At 30.9% G+C, this 19943-nt stretch overlaps 1 protein-coding gene across 1 annotated transcript in view; it reads left to right on the top strand.

The window, feature by feature from the left end:
- Window positions 1-1008: 1008 nt before the first annotated feature.
- Window positions 1009-19943, top strand: part of LOC134712696 (leukocyte tyrosine kinase receptor-like) — a 192095-nt gene continuing 173160 nt past the window's right edge. Inside the window, exon 1 of the mRNA XM_063574487.1 lies at window positions 1009-2313. Coding sequence (XP_063430557.1) covers window positions 2112-2313 — 202 coding nt within the window. The 5' untranslated portion in view covers window positions 1009-2111. The remainder of the gene's footprint in view (window positions 2314-19943) is intronic.

Genomic DNA, 19943 nt, shown 5'->3' with positions numbered 1-19943 from the left:
TACGGATCCATAGAGGGTGAATAAAATCCATAGGGGACTCGGCCTCCGGCCTCACCCCCTATGGATTTTACTAACCCTCTATGGATCCGTAGGGGGTCAGTAGCGAACCATATAACTTATAATGTAGATTTTAGTCCCAGACTTGACAGAATCACAGAACTATGCACATGTAAGGTTCTTACTGTATATGATGTCAATAACAATGTCAAATATTCTTGTTTTTTCTATAGATATATTGTCAAGTAGAATGTTATTTTACAATATTACGTACTTACAACAAAAAAAATGGTAGATTGACATTAACTGCTTGTTTGATTATCATGGTGAAGTTTTTGATTAATTTGCAGGTTTTATAGTTTCAAGTAAGGTAGTGGCCCAGAATACTTCAAGAGAGAGCATGTGCAAATTATAGATTCAAAGGTTTGTGGAATTTCTGTGTTATAATTATAGTAAAATTGCGGTTGTTTGAAGGTAGGTAGATTTGGTAACATAATATACAGTTTTCAAGGAAAACTTTTAGAGACAATTTTTTATGGTTCACATGTTGTAAGTCTGAATAAAACTTGAAAGAACTATTTGTATGCCCCACCTACAATAGTAGAGGGGCATTATGTTTTCTGGTCTGTGCGTCCATTTGTTCATCCATCCGTTTGTTCGTCCATCTGTCCCGCTTCAGGTTTAAGTTTTTGGTCAAGGTAGTTTTTGATGAAGTTGAAGTCCAATCAACTTCAAACTCAGTACACATGTTCCCTATGATATGATCTTTATAATTTTAATGCCAAATTAGAGTTTTTACCCCAATTTCACGGTCCACTGAACATACAAAATGATAGTGCTAGTGGGGCATTTGAGTACTGGGGACACATTCTTGTTATAGTTGACTTGTATATATGGAATGTACAAATATAACAATAAAATTAAATTTAGAATAATGGATCTTAGTTGAAAGAATAATTTTAAAGATCAATATGGAATTTAGATATGAGAAAAATATTGAAAGCAAATAGATCTCTGTTGACACTGAACCATTGTTTTGTCTTGCTAAGAAATTAGTATGGACAATAAGAATACTTTTTCTACCAAACTTCAGATTTGAATGACGTATGTGAAATAAATTACATCTGGAGAACAAATGTTAGATGATGAAAATAAATGTCTTTTACATTTGGTGTTTTATTGAAAGTGATAAATGAATAGTAAAAACAAATTGGTAACAAAATTTGTTGCACAAGTGGTAAATCTGATGATCCATATATATTAAATACTAAAACTGTGTTGGGGCTTTTTCAATTTCTTGGCACACTATACAGATTTTTTTTTCTAATTCCAATTAACCACAGAATATATTGACAAAATATTAAAAATCGTTCTGTGTTTTGTTTATTCCAACAATGCTATCTGAAACGGGCACCAAATTATTAAATGGAAATTGTATATAAAAAATGCTCTTACATGAAAAGTTAAGTTATTAAAAATATGATATCAAAAGCTCCTAATGGACAGCTTAATTATGTTGGTTTAATATTTGTACAAGTATAGTCATTTAAAAGGTTAAAGAAATTAGACGATATATCAATAAATACAAGGAAACAATAGAGGATATCTCGTCATTGATAAAAATCCTTCTACAGCTTTCTATGACATGCTTATTTACATCAACAGTGATCAATGCAAGGACTATGACAGACAAATAAAAACCAAAGCAAATCGGCCACAAATTGATTGGAAATTCTTTCAATTGGAAAATATTGTTGCTCTTATCTAGAGTTATTTGATAAATGTAAAAATCGTCATTTACCAACACTGACTCTCGACATATTGCTTAGTAATCCCTCAAATGATTTTTGTACTTAACCAAAGTAATACAATTTCATGTGAGCTTAACTTCAAAAACTTTCCTGATCAGATTGTCTTTTCTTAATACGCAATTTTATAGAAAACAGGTGAATCTATTATGGATGAGAAATCATCATAATAAGGTTCAAAGGGTGAAAAAGTTACTATATAATTGAATACCTGTTGGATAATACAAATATTGATTGTATTGTGCTTTTTGATATTATTTTATAAATCAGCAATACTTGGATACTAGCCACTGAGCAGGACAGACTATGGTTACACCTGTTATATTCTTGTTAATTAATTTTGGAGTCTCTTTATGTTACCTGTGTGATGTGGATTCTAGTTGTGAATTAAAATCTGATAGAGAATTATGTAAAGATAGTCAAAATTGTAAAACTTACAGAACTTCTAAAAGTTCTCATGGGTTTAATGATTCTAATGGATTGGAATATGATATTTACTCTAAAAAAGGTAGGAACAATTATTTAAAGGAAATTAAAAAAGTGTTTTAAATTGGAGTGAATGTTTTGTTTGAAAAGATAAACTCAAATTAATGGACCATTATTTTTGGAAGTAAAAATGGAAAAGTTCAGTTGGTAAAATTAGAAAAAGCTTGAAGGTTGGTATTTCATAATTTTCTTTTTCATCAGTGTTTATAAAAAAATTTGGTCTTCTTTTTAAAGAAAATGTTTGTACAGCAATTCAATTAATAACTACAGCGTATCATTAATGATTAATAAATGTAAATAATTGCCTACTATAGTAGAGTTTGTTATTGCTTTGACAGAAAATAGGACACTGACTTATTTTGTTTTAGGAATCAAAATAGTCAACTAAGACCATTGAAAGCCTTGTGTATTCAGGTTTATGTAGCAGTAGGCACAGTTCAAATGTGCCCTTGTAGGTTCTTACAATATTATCACATATTTCTAAACTTGTACCCAATTTATTAATGCCTAAAGAAAACTCAAAACTGCCAGTTTGACAGATTTTGTCAAAGTTTGAGTATCCCCGAAAATGTATAGGAATGACACTTTTTACCAAAACTGAATTCTGTTCTAAGTTGATAAAATGCCTTCAACTGCATCATTTAGTACTGAATAACATTGATTTTATGGAAATATTTAAAATTGTGAGTTAAATAATTACAGTTAATTAGGTAGACTATTTTTAAAATATTCAAATTTCAGGAAGATTTGATTTTTGACTTGCATTTTGTTGACTGAATTTGTAAAAATTGATTATACTTGATTCGATAAAGGTTGGAGAAAGAGGAGCTTTTATAAAACTTGTAACGGGATCAGTTCATATACTGGAATATCACATCATCGCTCTTAACATCAAAGAATTTTTATCTGTCAAAGCCAATATCTAAGCTTGTTAAATGCAAATATATTTCTAAAGAATGAGTAAATGGACATGTTAATTAAAAAATAAATAAAAAAAGTTAAGCTAAACATCCTCTACAGTATAGTACACACTAATAATTAATAAGCCAAAATAAGTGATATAAATGGAGATTTAGGGAAAGTGGAATTGGCTCCTAAATAACAGAGTGAGACAGCAAATATAAATATAATGAGATGTGATCAATTGATGTGGTATATTTGTATTAGTGAAAATTTCTGTCATTTAGTTGATAAGTGATAATAGCTAAATTACAATAAATTCGAAGAATATATATAACTATCCAATTAATGGTATTAAAACAGAAGAATATATAACTATCAAATTAATGGTATTAAAACAGAAGAATATATAACTATCAAATTAATGGTATTAAAACAGAAGGATATATAACTATCAAATTAATGGTATTAATTGGGTTCCTGGGTATATTTTTTTTTTTTTCTGATATAGGATTTCGCTAATTTTTTTTTTAGAAATGAACTTTATCATTTTCTTAACAGAAAAATGAAATAAAAATATGGGGTCACTGTTCATTTAAGCTCACAATCTGCCTCCAGAAGAAGCATACATTTTTGTTTATGTCCTTTTTTTCTGTTTAGTTAATATCAGAATAGAGGTAATATCGAAATAAAAAAATAACCTAATTACAGAAATCGCTAGAATTTTACAATTAGTTAGTTTATGTACAGCTTATTTGAAAACGCATGAATACTTGTGACCTGTTACTGTATTACACATGGATACTTATTACATATTACTGTATTACACATGAATACTTGTGACCTGTTTCTGTATTACACATGAAAACTTATTACCTATTATTGTATTACACATGAATACTTATTACCTATTACTGTATTACACATGAATACTTATTACCTATTCCTGTATTACACATGAATACTTATTACCTATTACTGTATTACACATGAATACTTATTACCTATTACTGTATTACACATGAATACTTGTTCCCTATTACTGTATTACACATGAATACTTGTGACCTATTTCTGTATTACACATGAATACTTATTACCTATCACTGTATTTCACATGAATACTTATGACCTATTACTGTATTACACATGAATACTTGTGACCTATTACTGTATTACACATGCATACTTGTGACCTGTTTCTGTATTACACATGAATACTTATTACCTATTACTGTATTACACATGAATACTTCTGACCTATTACTGTATAACACATGAATACTTGTGACCTGTTTCTGTATTACACATGCATACTTGAGACCTGTTTCTGTATAACACATGGATACTTATGAGCTATTACTGTATTAAACATGAATACTTATGACCTATTACTGTATTAAACATGAATACTTGTGACCTGTTTCTGTATCATACATGAATACTTGTGACCTGTTTCTGTATTACACATGAATACTTATGACCTATTACTGTATTAAACATGAATACTTGTGACCTGTTTCTGTATTACACATGAATACTTGTGACCTGTTTCTGTATTACACATGAATACTTATTACCTATTCCTGTATTACACATGAATACTTGTGACCTATTACTGTATTACACATGAATACTTATGACCTATTACTGTATTACACATGAATACTTGTGACCTGTTTCTGTATTACACATGAATACTTATGACCTATTACTGTATTAAACATGAATACTTATGACCTATTACTGTATTGAACATGAATACTTGTGACCTGTTTCTGTATCATACATGAATACTTGTGACCTGTTTCTGTATTACACATGAATACTTATGACCTATTACTGTATTAAACATGAATACTTGTGACCTGTTTCTGTATCACACATGAAAACTTGTGACCTGTTTCTGTATTACACATGAATACTTGTGACCTGTTTCTGTATTACACATGAATACTTGTGACCTGTTTCTGTATTACACATGAATACTTATTACCTATTCCTGTATTACACATGAATACTTGTGACCTATTACTGTATTACACATGAATACTTATTACCTATTACTGTATTACAAATGAATACTTGTGACCTATTACTGTATTACAAATGAATATGTGTGACCTGTTACTGTATTACACATGAATACTTGTGACCTGTTTCTGTATAACACATGAATACTTATGACCTATTACTGTATAACACATGAATACTTGTGACCTATTACTGTATTACACATGAATACTTATTACCTATTACTGTATTACAAATGAATACTTGTGACCTATTACTGTATTACAAATGAATATGTGTGACCTGTTACTGTATTACACATGAATACTTGTGACCTGTTTCTGTATAACACATGAATACTTATGACCTATTACTGTATAACACATGAATACTTGTGACCTATTACTGTATTACACATGAATACTTATTACCTATTACTGTATTACAAATGAATACTTGTGACCTATTACTGTATTACAAATGAATATGTGTGACCTGTTACTGTATTACACATGAATACTTGTGACCTGTTTCTGTATAACACATGGATACTTGTGACCTATTACTTTATAACACATGAAAACTTATTACCTATTACTGTATTACACATAAAAACTTGTGACCTATAATACTGTATTACACATGAATACCTATGACCTATGACTGTATTACACATGAATACTTGTGACCTATTACTGTATTACACATGAATACGTATGACCTATTGCTGTATCAAATATAAACACTTGTGACCTATTACTTTATCAACACGAACACTTATGACCTATAATTTTATCAATATGAACACTTGTTACCTATTACTTTACCTTCAGAAACACTTGTGACCTTCTACTGTATTACACATGAACACTTGTGACCTGTTTCTGTATTACACATGAATACTTGTGACCTGTTTCTGTATTACACATGAATACTTGTGACCTGTTTCTGTATTACACATGCATACTTGTGACCTATTACGTTACCTACATGAACACTTGTGACCTATTACTTGATCAAATATGAATACTTGTGACCTATTAATTTATTAACATGAACACTCGTGACCTATTAATTTATTAACATGAACACTCGTGACCTATTACTTTATCGAAATGAACACTTGTGACCTATTATATATATCAACATGAACACTTGTGACCTATAACTTTATCAACATGTACATTTGTGACCTATTACTTTATCAACGTGAACATTTGTGACCTGTTACTTTATCAACATGAACACTTATGACCAAGGGTCCGGAAATGGTCATATTTGCCATTCATGTCCTAAACTGAAACTATAATGTCCTAAACTTTTAATTTGGATTTAGGTCAAATTTTATTTTTCAACCGAAATAATTATGGTCATTACGTTGAGATCTACTTTCAAAATCGCCATTTTGAATATATTTTTGTTATGTTATCTATTTCCTGTAATTAAACTGCCACTTCAATAAAGTGTTATAAACCTGAGGGCCCTCCTAATAACTGTATTAATGCCTCAGGGAGCTATTGGCTAATGATTGCTAATCTCTTTACCTGTGTTTTTAATTCACACCTGGCAATTAATCACAAGCTCCAAACTATTATTATATAGAAATAAAAAGTCCATACCAACTGGCTTCATTATTTAATTATTCAACAGGTCAGACAATTGTCAATTATGATTTAAAATTAAATTAAAACTTGGTTTAATTTACGTAGAATTTTTTTTTTTTTTACTTCTAACACACGTGCTTTGTTTACTATGTAATACGCATGCTTGAAATTCTCTTCCACAGATTTAGACAATTAATTGTAAATTTGAAATAATTTCATTCTAAATAAAGCTAGTACAACTATTTTAATTAATATTCTATCACTATTAAAGGTAAAATATTAAAAAGCCGATGATTTCCTGTGATTTAGATAAACAAAACTAATCCCGGAAATGAGTCCGGAATTGTTCGTTTTACTATTGTCGCAGTACATCCAGGTTTGAATTTTGACTTCAGAATCAAAGGAAACGTAAGCGATAACTGAGAATACTATCGTTTTGAGTCATTAAAATCATTTTATTTTTAAACTGTTGCCTTCCCTTGATTGCTCTTAAACGATTTTTGGAAAATGGTAGGTCAAATCATGAAGTAATTGCGATGCAACAGTGAAACAAGTTTGTTGATGCTACAAACATGACGACCAAGTATGAGCATACTGGAATGAGTCTCATGCAGTAATGTGATTTTGACCATAATTTTTTGAAAAGGGGCATCAACTTTTAAGTTGTATGAAAATGACCGAAATTAGGTGAAAAAATTTCCGGATCCTTGCTTATGACCTATTAATTTTATCAAACTGAACACTTTGTGACCTATTACTTTATCAACATGAACAGTTGTGACCTATTACTTTATCAACATGACTTTTGTACACTTGTGTGACCTATTACTTTATCAACATGAACACTTGTGACCTATTACTTTATTGACATGAACACTTGTGACCTATTACTTTATTGACATGACTTTTTGTTACCTTTTACAATCAAGAAAGGTATCCTTATTTGGAATCTAGCACAGCATTTCATAGCATTAAACTAGAAATACAACAGAATTTAAAAGCCAAGTTAAAAATGTAATTATTTTTTTTGAAATAATATGCCTTATTTAGCTGTATAAGAACCCACTGAACCTTAGATATTTAAGTTGCACCAACATAAGATGTGTATTAGCGTAAACTCCTTGGTATGAATATCTGTTTCCTATCGATAACAAATTGTTTTGTCTTTCAATTAAACCTCCCTCATCTGTTGGCTTAATTCTTTGAGAAAATATGGAATTAAATTGTAGAGGCTCAATTTGCTAATGCTGTTCATGCTGTTTGGAGAAGGTGGATGATTTGATTGTTTTTATTATGCAATAAATATTTCAAACTTGTGACATGTCCAGAATAAGTAGATGTTATAATTTACCGATTTAGACATGTGCATGCGAGATAATGTAAGGTAACATGACATTTGTACGATATAAATTGAGTGTTTGTATGACAAGACTTCCATTTGTAAAGTTCTAGCGTACAAACTAATCCATTAGTATACCCACAACTTGTCTGATAGTGTAGAAAAGACAAACTGTGATAGAGTTTATCTTAAAAGTGCAAAACAATTATTCAAAAAAGCTTTTATAATGCATTTAGATGTACGTACTTAAAAGTCTAGGGGTGTTAAAAACTCACTTTAGAGTGACAATGAAGTAACTATTTATAGCAAACATTGTTTTGAAGAAAATTGTTACCTAACCTGATCGAAGTCTTTTAAACGTAAGATTTCAGATGTAATATCATAATAGATAGACTATTGTTTGTATCTTATATGGTACAACTTGGAGATTCAGTGAGTGAGTGTAGGCCATGTTAGCTATTGCCATTGTTTGTATCTTGTATGGTACAACTTGGAGATTCAGTGAGTGAGTGTAGGCCATGTTAGCTATTGCCATTGTTTGTATCTTGTATGGTACAACTTGGAGATTCAGTGAGTGAGTGTAGGCCATGTTAGCTATTGCCATTGTTTGTATCTTGTATGGTACAACTTGGAGATTCAGTGAGTGAGTGTAGGCCATGTTAGCTATTGCCATCACTTGACATTTGTTTCATCGTTCATCTTTCTCTGTCATAGAAGTTGTAAGTGTTTTTCCAATTTATTTTGTTTTCGCAGAAACTATGATATATATAGAGAATCTTTTAAAAAGGCATGTTCTAACATACATACCCTTATTAACATTTACACCAAAATAATCACTGATGCAAGATTTACAAAAAAGTTTAAGGTGATCAATTCAGGCTCTGAGAACCTCTTTGTTGATAAGTACCTTCATTTGGAGAATGGACTATTGCAAGAGTTACTGGTTTTATTTTCTAAACTATCACACTTTGTCTACTTCTGTATTAATTCATTGTAAGATATAAAAGTCTGCCTGTTGGAGCCATTTACCTCATTTACAAAGTATAGTGTCCATAAGGTGTATGTCTGGTAAACAGGGATATATGTTTTGTTGCTTGTGTAGACCAAACAAAAAAAAAGTTTGTGTCATTACCTAGGAAGTTGTTTTAAAAGCTAATTATACCCCCGCTTTAAAAAAGGGGGTATACTGTTTTACCTCTGTCTGTCCGTCCGTCAACCCGTCAGTCAGTCCGTCCCATGAAACTTTCGTCACATTTTTCTCAGGAACTACAATACATGGATTTCTGAAATTTGGTTTCAGGGTTTAACTAAGTCAGCTATACTGTGTGATGCGTTTTCAGATTGATCACTTGACAACTTTCTGTTTACCGAACACTTGTATGATTTTACACATGATAGCCAAGTTGAAAATTTTCGTCACATTTTTCTCAGGAACTACAATACAAGGATTTCTGAAATTTGGTTTCAGGATTTATATAAGTCAGCTATACCGTGTGATGCGTTTTCAGATTGATCACTTGACAACTTCCTGTTTACCGAACACTTGTATGATTTTACACATGATAGCCAAGTTGAAAATTTTCGTCACATTTTTCTCAGGAACTACAATACAAGGATTTCTTAAATTTGGTTTCAGGATTTATATAAGTCAGCTATACTGTGTGATGCGTTTTCAGATTCATCACTCGACAACTTCCTGTTTACCGAACACTTGCATATTTTTACACTATTAATATTATCCACTTGCGGCGGGGGTATCATCAGTGAGCAGTAGCTCGCAGTTTCACTTGTTTATTTTGGATTATAAACACTTGATTACAAATTGCATTGATTCTGAAATACCTAAATATTTTTATAATATTACCGAAACCCAATCAATCATATTCATTACCCCTACACAATTTGCAATTACGGTTTTTAGATTCAACAATTTAGAGTTTAATTGCTGAACTGTTTGATAATAAACTTCAAAGAAAAAAAGTTATATTTGTATGCGTTCTGGCTTTTATATTTCCAAATTAAAATCTATTACAATTCTTAATTTGTTTTCTGTCAGGGTAAACTTACATCCCACGTTAGATATCTGTAATTACATGGCAGTCAGGGGCAGATAATTCTATCTGGTCAGACAATCCTGTTGTATCAGGACTGCAATATTACACATGAACACCTAGATTTCACATTGTTGGTCTAACTTTCAACAAGTTTTTAAAGGCTTAAGAGTAAAAAGTACCTTGCCAATGAATTTTTATGCCCCCACCTACGATAGTAGAGGGGCATTATGTTTTCTGATCTGTGGGTCTGTTTGTTAATTCGTCTGTTCGTTCGTTCGACTGTTCATCTGTCTGTCCGTTCGTCCTGCTTCAGGTTAAAGTTTTTAGTCAAGGTAGTTTTTGATGAATTAGAAGTCACATCAACTTGAAATTTAGTACAAATGTTCCCTATGATATGATCTTTCTAATTTTAATAACAAATTAAAGTTTTGACCCCAATTTTACGGTCCGATGAACATGGAAAATGATAGTGTGATTGGGGCATTCGGTGTACTATGGACACAATCTTGATTCTCAGGTTTTGAAAATTAAATGGAGATGGGTATTGTGGAAATTAATTTTCGAAAAAAAATATAAAATTGCAAGACACATCTTCATTTGCTAGTTTTGCAATAGAAATTGACTAATATGAAAGACTTTTGATTCCAGGTGTCAACTTTTTATTGTGCTCCATTTATGGGCATTAAGTTTTTTGATCTGTGCATCTGTTTGTTTATCTGTTCCTTCTTTGGTTTGCCTGTCTTTTCGACTGTTCGTTCCTCTGTCCGTCTGTCCCCCTTCAGTTATAAGTTATTGGTCAAGGTAATTTTTGATGAAGTTGAAGTTCAATCAACTAGAAACTTAGTACACATGTTCCCTATGATAATATGCCAAATTAGAGTATTTACCCAATTTTCATGGTCCAGTGAACATAGAAACTGATAGTGCAATTTGGGTGTCTTTGTACTATGGACACATTCTTGTTGACAATATCTACGCTTTTGATTGAAAATTAAAAAAATTAAGAGAAATATCTTTTTATGCTAGGATTTCAAAACGGAAATATAGGTATACTTCAGTTAAATCTAACTGATTCCTGGTTTTGATTTTTTTCTTTATAAATACAAGAGGGGAAAATTGCAGTCTAAATTGATATAAAGGTTAAATATGATATTCTAACATTTTAAAATGTCTCCCTGCAGATTTAAAATGTAAGGTGTTTTATCAACTTAACCAAGTAACTGTCAGTCAATTTAGCGGATTTCTCAAATGACTTGAAATGTTTTCTATCATAAAAACACCATTTATTCCAAAAGTTTTAAATTTTACATTAACAATCAAAAAGTAAAAGAGACATTAAGGGAAATTCCAGAACAATTTGAATTTATCATTTGAAAATTATTTCTTAAATAATTGAAAACTCGAGACTCATTTCATACAATTTCTGATATATTGGGGGAGTAATTGTGTTAGACACAATCATAAGAATTTGCCAAAAGCTTAAAAGAATTTCCTTGATGCTGGAATTAAGTAATATAATATAAGGAGTATTTAAGCTTGATGTGTTTACCTAACTTAAGAAGTTTTAAATGGTTAAGTAGGAGGAGTTGAAGTGGGCAATGATGTCGAAAATCAATTAAAAGTTGATTAAATTCAACAGAGAGTTAGATAGAATGCAATTTTTATTTAACGATTAAAATTAAATTAAATTATTACATGTTTGTTTATTTTCTTATACACGGTCTAATTGATTTTCTTGAGAGTTCTTTATTATAGCATTAATTGATCAACTTTATTAGTAGAAATTCATCAACATTATATAATTGTTTGCATGCAACTTATTAGTTGAATATTTATTTTAATTTTAATGGTGGCTATTTAAATAAATGAGTCTTATATATGGCTATGACTAGATGGTAATATCATCTAAGTATTAAGGATTGCACACATGTTAAAGTTGAGCATCTGCTATTACAGCAATGTTTGAGGATTTTTTTCTTCTTCTCTTAATTAGGCTTTGTAACTTAATGATTTTTCTGCAAAAGTTAGGAAAGATGTATAACCATATATCAACCTAGATTTCTGATACTTGACAGAAATATGAGACATATGTTGATGTAAATGCACCCTTTATTTAAAAATTGTTTGAGGAATTTTTCTCCAGTTTTGTCTGGCCTTGAATAAGTCAAAATGCAAGACATATGTCAATCTAATTAAGGTTAAATCTCCACACTTGCACCTCGTTGTATATATGTGGTGAGATATAAACAAAAGGAGCAATTGTGGAGATTTAATTATAATTAGATTTGACATTTATGTATATGCTGTTTCATTGAGTATCTGTGGAGATTGAAGTGTGAACAATGTATTAGTTTGTTCTTAGTTCCGTTAACGGGGAACCACAAGTGGCAGGTCCATGGTATTTGGTAAGCAGTTGTATTAGGATTAACACATCTCATTACCATGAAGATTATTTGACCCTGAGTGCCCCCCTTAGTCATGGTCTATTGACTTTGAAACTTTTGCTTAGTTTTCATGTATTAGCTTGTGCTGAGTTCAGTTAACAAGGAACCGCTAGTGGCAGGTCCATGGTATTGGTTATGCAGTTGTATTAGGACTGGCACATCCCATTACCATAGAGATTATTTGGCCATAAGGCTGTCATGTTAGTCATGGTGGATTGACTTTGAAACTTTTGCTTAGTTTACATATATACGTTTACCAATTAGTTCAGTTTATGGGGAACCACTACAAGTAGGTTGAACATATTTGGTATTTGTATTAGCATCAAAATTTTCCTGGAGATTGCTTGACCCTTAAGTCATGGTTCATTGACTTTGAATATTTTGAAAAACTCATAGGTTAAAGAAGTACTATTTCAATTTCTACATTTGCGTATTACAATCAAAATAACAAAACGGCCAGACATATCTTTGTGTTAACATTTAATTTACATACCCAGAGTAAATTTGCCAAAGATTTACAATGGCCAGCTTTAAGCCATTTGAGTCTGTTCTATTTTTGCATGATTAGATTATAACTAAAATGATAATATGTAAGCCTACCAAGACATTACTGTTATTTTGAAGATTAGATTGATTTCATTGCCTTACACACTTCATAGGGCTCTTACAAATAAAAGAATGAATGGGTTTTCAAATATTTATTTATGATGGTTTAATTTAATTGAGAAAGTTATAACTAGATTTAAGTTATCTAGGCTAGTGGTTGATTAGAAATTCTGTTAGTTAAATTAATGTTTGATATTTATTCCCACTGTAGTTTTTGAGTTAAAATACTTTTTGATAATTCTATCTATTTCAACTTGACCAGAATCTGAGATTCTGACATTAACAGGGGGTTAATTGTCATGTTTTTCTTTTGGTGGGAGTCGATATACCAAAATAACCCATAAAATAAAGAATGATATTTTTCATTAGATTAAACATTACTGATTTAATTTTAATACTCTACACTATTTCAATGTTTATTGCATTTAATAAATATTGAATAAAAAAAAGCACTGTATTGAGGATGTGAAAGATAACTTATGATGACAATTTGAAGTTAATAAATGAACAATGAAAAAAAAACATTTGAGAAAGACAATTTGATGTCAATAAATGAACGATGAGAAAGTTCCATCTATATGATTTCTGTTCTTTGGAAACCCTGAAGTTAATTGAAGGATTTGTTGAGAATAATGAGCCTGGCCAGGAACTGGTGTTTTGTGATTTGGTCAGGTTAGACTTGTAATGAGATGATGAAGAAAGAAATCTGTGTTATCACAGGACACCAGAGACCACTGCTGAGAACATTATATTACAAGTGACCATTATATCCTTTTGTTAGTAGTTTCTGGGTTTAATATAATTGATCTATTTGTAGAGGTCAGAGACTTGTAGTATTGTATTGTTATGAAAGATAGGACTTGCTTTGTGAACATAAACAAAATGATTTAAACCATCTGACATTCAAGAAAAAAAGAGTTGTCTAATAATTTGGCTATATGTATTTTATAAGATATGGAGTTCATAATTTGCTTATCTTATTTTGCTATTTTAAAAGTTGCTAGATGTTCACTATATTTCTGCAAACTAAGCATTACACACAATTTGTATTGATACCTATAAAAGTTTTGTCTCAGGCAATTTTACCAACTGTTTGCAATTATTAACTATTTTTTAAAGCCATACAAGATTTAGAGAAATTGTAAATGACAATAATCAACCAAATAAGATCTACATATAGAACAGCAGGGACAAAATCATAAGTCTTGAGTCCAGGAGTTATTGCTCTTGAATTAAAGTTTTTCAATTAATTTTTTTATTTTTTGCAGAAACAATATAGAGGGTGGTAAAAAGTTATTTTCATGCAACTATTCTGCCATTTTTATTTTACGTGCAGCCGTGAAAAAGGTTCGTTATTCACTGTTTCGTGAAATCTGTAATTTTTTTTGTGTTCTTCCATGCAGAAACCCCTCTTTACGCCCCTCAATGTAGTAAATAGGAAATATAAAGTAAGATGTTTAGCAAAATAAGATTTACAAATAAGACAAAATATTGATAAGAGCTATGAGCATTTGAAATTAGCTGTATACTGTTATACCATACCATATGTATGCTCATATATATTTCTTGCACTACTATAACTATATTTCATTTGCTTGCTTATTGTGCCACAATATAAATATATGTTGATACTTGTAGATTCATGAAGAAAAATAATATATTATAAAAAAAAAAAATATTGATGAGAGTTCTGCCCAGGAATGATTATTTTAATTTTGGCTGTATTTTCTAAAACTTAAGAGATACATTGTATTAAATAGCAATATGATGTGTTATGAAATATCAGCAAGACTACATTTTTTTGCCTTCACATTTACCGTTCAATGTAAATATTTTTATTGCATTTTATCAATTTGTTTTTCAAAAATAAATGCCAAGTGATACAGGCTCCTTGAAGCCTCTAGCTAGTATCAACAATGTAAATAAGAAATCAAAGAGTTTATTTGAATCAACTTGGCTGGAAACTCTATCTATTAGGAAACATTTGATTTGCATTGACAGACTTTAACTGTATTAAGCCACAGGAACATAAATGCAGACACTAGGATTGACGTTATTATGTCATCATAAAGTATATTATATAACAATTGTCATAATTTGGACAAATTCTGTATGGACTGCAATCACTGTAGTTATTGCTTTAGGTTGAAGAACTCATAAGGCAACTGTACTTTTGCACTTATATTGAATAACTTTTTAAAAAATGACCAGGATTTATGTACATGGCTCAAATTAATGTTTAGAGTTGTAATGTGCTTCTTAGAATAACCATTGTAAAACACTCTCTAATCAACTTTAACGTATAACACTCTCTAATCAACTTTAAAGTATAACACTCTCTAACCAACTTTAACGTATAACACTCTCTAACTAACTTTAACGTATAACGCTCTAACCAACTTTAACGTATAACGCTCTAACCAACTTTAACGTATAACACTCTCTAACCAACTTTAACGTATAACACTCTCTAACCAACTTTAACGTATAACACTCTCTAACCAACTTTAACGTATAACATGCTCTAACCAACTTTAACGTATAACACTCTCTAACCAACTTTAACATATAACATGCTCTAACCATCTTTAACGTATTATACTCTCTAACCAACTTTAACGTATAACACTCTCTAACCAACTTTAACGTATAACACTCTCTAACCAACTTTAACGTATAACATGCTCTAACCATCTTTAACGTATAACATGCTCTAACTAACTTTAATGTATAACACTCTCTTTGTTGTTGGTATTTAACACCACTTTCACTGCTTTTGGCTATATAAAAAGTAAATAACAAAAGTAGCGTACTCTCATGAAAATTCTAAACAAAAGTTCTTAAGCAAATGGTATAAACATAAGTGAAGGCCAGAATGTGTTTAGCAATGGAGGAGCTGAAAGGCCCAAAACAATCCCATTTGATTAAAACTTGATGAATCTATTCATATGCTACTGTTATCATATATGACAGGGTTTGCTTTTTAATTTTTAATGTCTCTATTCTTAAACGAAATCACATGGTTCAGTTTTACAAACTGGATACAATAATTGTTATGGCACTCAGTAGCTACTTTTAAGATGTTTTTGGGTCACTCTGTAGATCAGTCTATTCCTGATTGACAGAAACTTTGAATTTTTATTGTTCTCACTGACCTTAGAATTTTTATTGTTCTCACTGACCTTAGAATTTTTATTGTTCTCACTGACCTTAGAATTTTTATTGTTCTCACTGACCTTAGAATTTTGTTGTTTGATAATTCTTAGATTGAGAATTAATGAATGATTTGATATACAAACAGGAACTTTATAATTTTGAGTTGTATTGTGAAAGCAAACGTCAGATCTTACAGCCATGCACATCCTGTATGATAATACTTTTAATTATTATTATATACCTACTGAGCATGGACTTTTTACTTAATAATTCATAATTCCAATCAACAGCATTATTTGATATTTAATCAGGAACTTTATGATATTGAACTGTATTGTATAAGTGATTTTAAAGTCAGGTCTGCAGGTGACACTTCCTGTTTGACTGTTCTTTGAATTGTTATTGTAACAAAATGTGAAATCATTATTTCGTATATCCAAAATTTCTGATTGAATAAAGAATTTATCAATTTTGGTTGATAATAATAAAATTGAGAATGGAAATGGGGAATGTGTCAAAGAGACAACAACCTGACCAAAATAAAAAAACACAACAGCAGAAGGTCACCAACAGGTCTTCAATGTAGCGAGAAATTCCAGCACCCGGAGGCGTCCTAAGTATATTCTCTATCAGATCTTATTTTGCATTTTCTCTTAATTGGTAATAACTCTTGTATCAATCACTTAGAAATCATTAAAACCTACTGCTAATTTGTAAGGTCAGAATAATTTGATATGAATATCTCTGCATGCATGATGCACAGTTATTAATATTAGACCATGAATTCCTAATGCAATGATATTGTTTAATATATTCATCAAAACATTTCTTATATTTTTAAAAGCTATCTCTAATTTTTTTTTTTTTTTATGAAAATTTTGGCTCTTAAAAATCTAAGAACCGAAAACTTATCCTTGCAGCAGTGATAGAATGTTATAAGTTGAATGCATGCCAGGATCTGGAATGAAATCAACAATTGATACCAAACTGACTTTTCTTCCCAAGGGATGAATAAATTATCTTTAACTAAAAAAAATGTTAAAGTCAAGTGTCTGTTTTCCTCCCAGACATGAAATGATTTGAATATGTCACCTTATAAAGACTTATTGCTTCCTATGAGTACCCACATTAACCCTTCATTAACTCTTTGTATATATGCTAATGTGCTTTTCTTGACATTTGCTTTCTCTCTGTTTTCCTAAGAAGTCAGTAGAATACTTGAATTGGAAATTAATATGTCTTTCAATGGTTTATTTATTTGTTCAGTGTTGAAATAAAGGAAGGCAGAATGAAAATATTGGAGTTTTCAGGAAGAGCTGGGAGATATAAATGTCAACAGAAATGAGAAATTATGATCAGCCCACTCTTATTGTTTGGAGAGCTTTGACCTGTCTGAAATTGGTTTAAGTGATAATTTGTATAGTTTCTGACCTAATCGTTCAAAGACATAGAATGTAATTACACTTGTAGAATTGCTTCATACCATGCACAGTTGTACATAATTTACATAATATTTTGTCTTGCTTGTGACATAAGTAAAATGAGAATAGATATAGGTGTCACTTTTTGGGAGTCTGTCATTAAAACTGTCTAGCTAATAAGCTACGTACTGATTCACCTTGTTGTAACATGTACCAGCTCAGTTAAATCGTGTATTAGTAATATTTTGAATATCAAGTGCATTATTGTCCATAAATCACAATTGTATGCATCATATGAGGTCTAATTGTATCTCTTGGCCATACTGGAACATGTTAAATTTCTAATAAGAATGCCATATCAACAAATGTTGGATGCATAAAATTACCACATTAAGTGTATTTTTAAAGAAACACTTTTACAATTAATAATTGGTATATTTTGACTGATCAGCATCCTTAATTGAGTTTAGCAGATATTATTAAGCTCTATATGCAATTTGTCACCAGAGGTTTTACAGTATTGAATTAAGTTTTCTGATTAGGTACATTCATATATGCTATAATTTAAACAACATTGATCATTTGGTTTTCTGTTTGATTAAATTGGTCCAAATTCCTTAATTTCAGTTCCATGACTTTTCTGAGGCTCTGTGAACCCCTTTTAGTCATGTTTTTCAAATACTTATTTCACCCTTCAATAACCCTAATAAATATCTATGTTTCTATACCCATGTTTAGTTAGTCACTCTGTCTGGTATGTCATGTTCCAGCAAACTGTAATTTATTTTCTACACAAACATTTCACCATAGTTGTTGATAGAACTATTGTAGAGGCTGGATAATTTGCAAAATTTTATGTTGCTGTATACAACTTATATTGTGACATAGGTTTCTTCCTCCATCTTGGAATTTGAAATAGCAAAAGGTAGTTGGTTTAGGTATTTAATGAAATTTACAAATTTTGAGAGTACTAATTAATTTATATGTAAGATTTCTCTTGTCAACATAGAAAATTATGTGTTTTGTCATATTTTCAGCTGTATTTTCTGAACAACTGATTATTTTTGTAGAGGGGCATTATGTTTTCTGGTCTGTGCGTCCATTCGTCCGTCTGTCCGTCCGTCGTACCGTTCGTTCATCCGTCTATCCCGCTTCAGGTTAAAGTTTTTGGTCAAGGTAGTTTTTGATGAAGCTGAAGTCCAATCAACTTGAAACTTAGTACACATGTTTCTTTTGATATAATCTTTCTAATTTTAAAGCCAAATGAGACTTTTGACCCTAATATCACGGTCCACTGAACATAGAAAATGAAAGTGTGAGTTTCAGGTTAAAGTTTTTGGTCAAGGTAGTTTTTGATGATGTTGAAATCCAATCAACCTGAAACTTAGAACACATGTTCCCTATGGTATGATCTTTCTAATTTTAATGCCACATTAGATTTTTTACCCAATTTCATGGTCCATTGAACATGGAAAATTACAGTGCGAGTGGGACATCCATGTACTTTGGACACATTCTTGATTATTCTACATAGAACTTTTGATGTCATCCCTAAGAAATATTATATGCCAGTTTTTGTCGAGCCTGCAACTTTTGTTGCAGAAAGCTCAACATAGGGATAGTGATCCAGCGGTGGCGGTGGCGGCGTTAGCTAACTTTTAAAAAGCTTTAAATTTTAGAATGTGGAAGACCTGGATGCTTCATACTTTGTATATAGATGCCTCATGTTACGAAGTTTCCGTCAGTCACATGTCAAATGTCCTTGACCTCATTTTCATGGTTCAGTTACCAACTGAAAAAAAAGTTCAGATTTTTTGTAATGTTGAATTCTCTCTTATTATAAGTAATAGGATAATTATATTTGGTATGTGCGTACCTTGCAAGGTCCTCATCCCCGTCAAACAGTTTTCACATGACCTCGACCTCATTTCATGGATCAGTAAACAAGGTTAAGTTTTGGTGGTCAAGTCCATATCTCAGATACTATAAGCAATAGGGCTAGTATATTCGGCGTATGGAAGGACTGTAAGGTGTACATGTCCAACTGGCAGGTGTCATCTGACTTTGACCTCATTTTCATGGTTCAGTGGTTATAGTTAAGTTTTTTGTGTTTTG

The sequence above is a fragment of the Mytilus trossulus genome, chromosome 3, assembly GCF_036588685.1.
Source record: "Mytilus trossulus isolate FHL-02 chromosome 3, PNRI_Mtr1.1.1.hap1, whole genome shotgun sequence".
NCBI lineage: Eukaryota > Metazoa > Mollusca > Bivalvia > Mytilida > Mytilidae > Mytilus > Mytilus trossulus.
The sequence above is the reverse complement of the archived record's forward strand: the minus strand, read 5'-3'. Positions and strand labels throughout refer to the sequence as shown.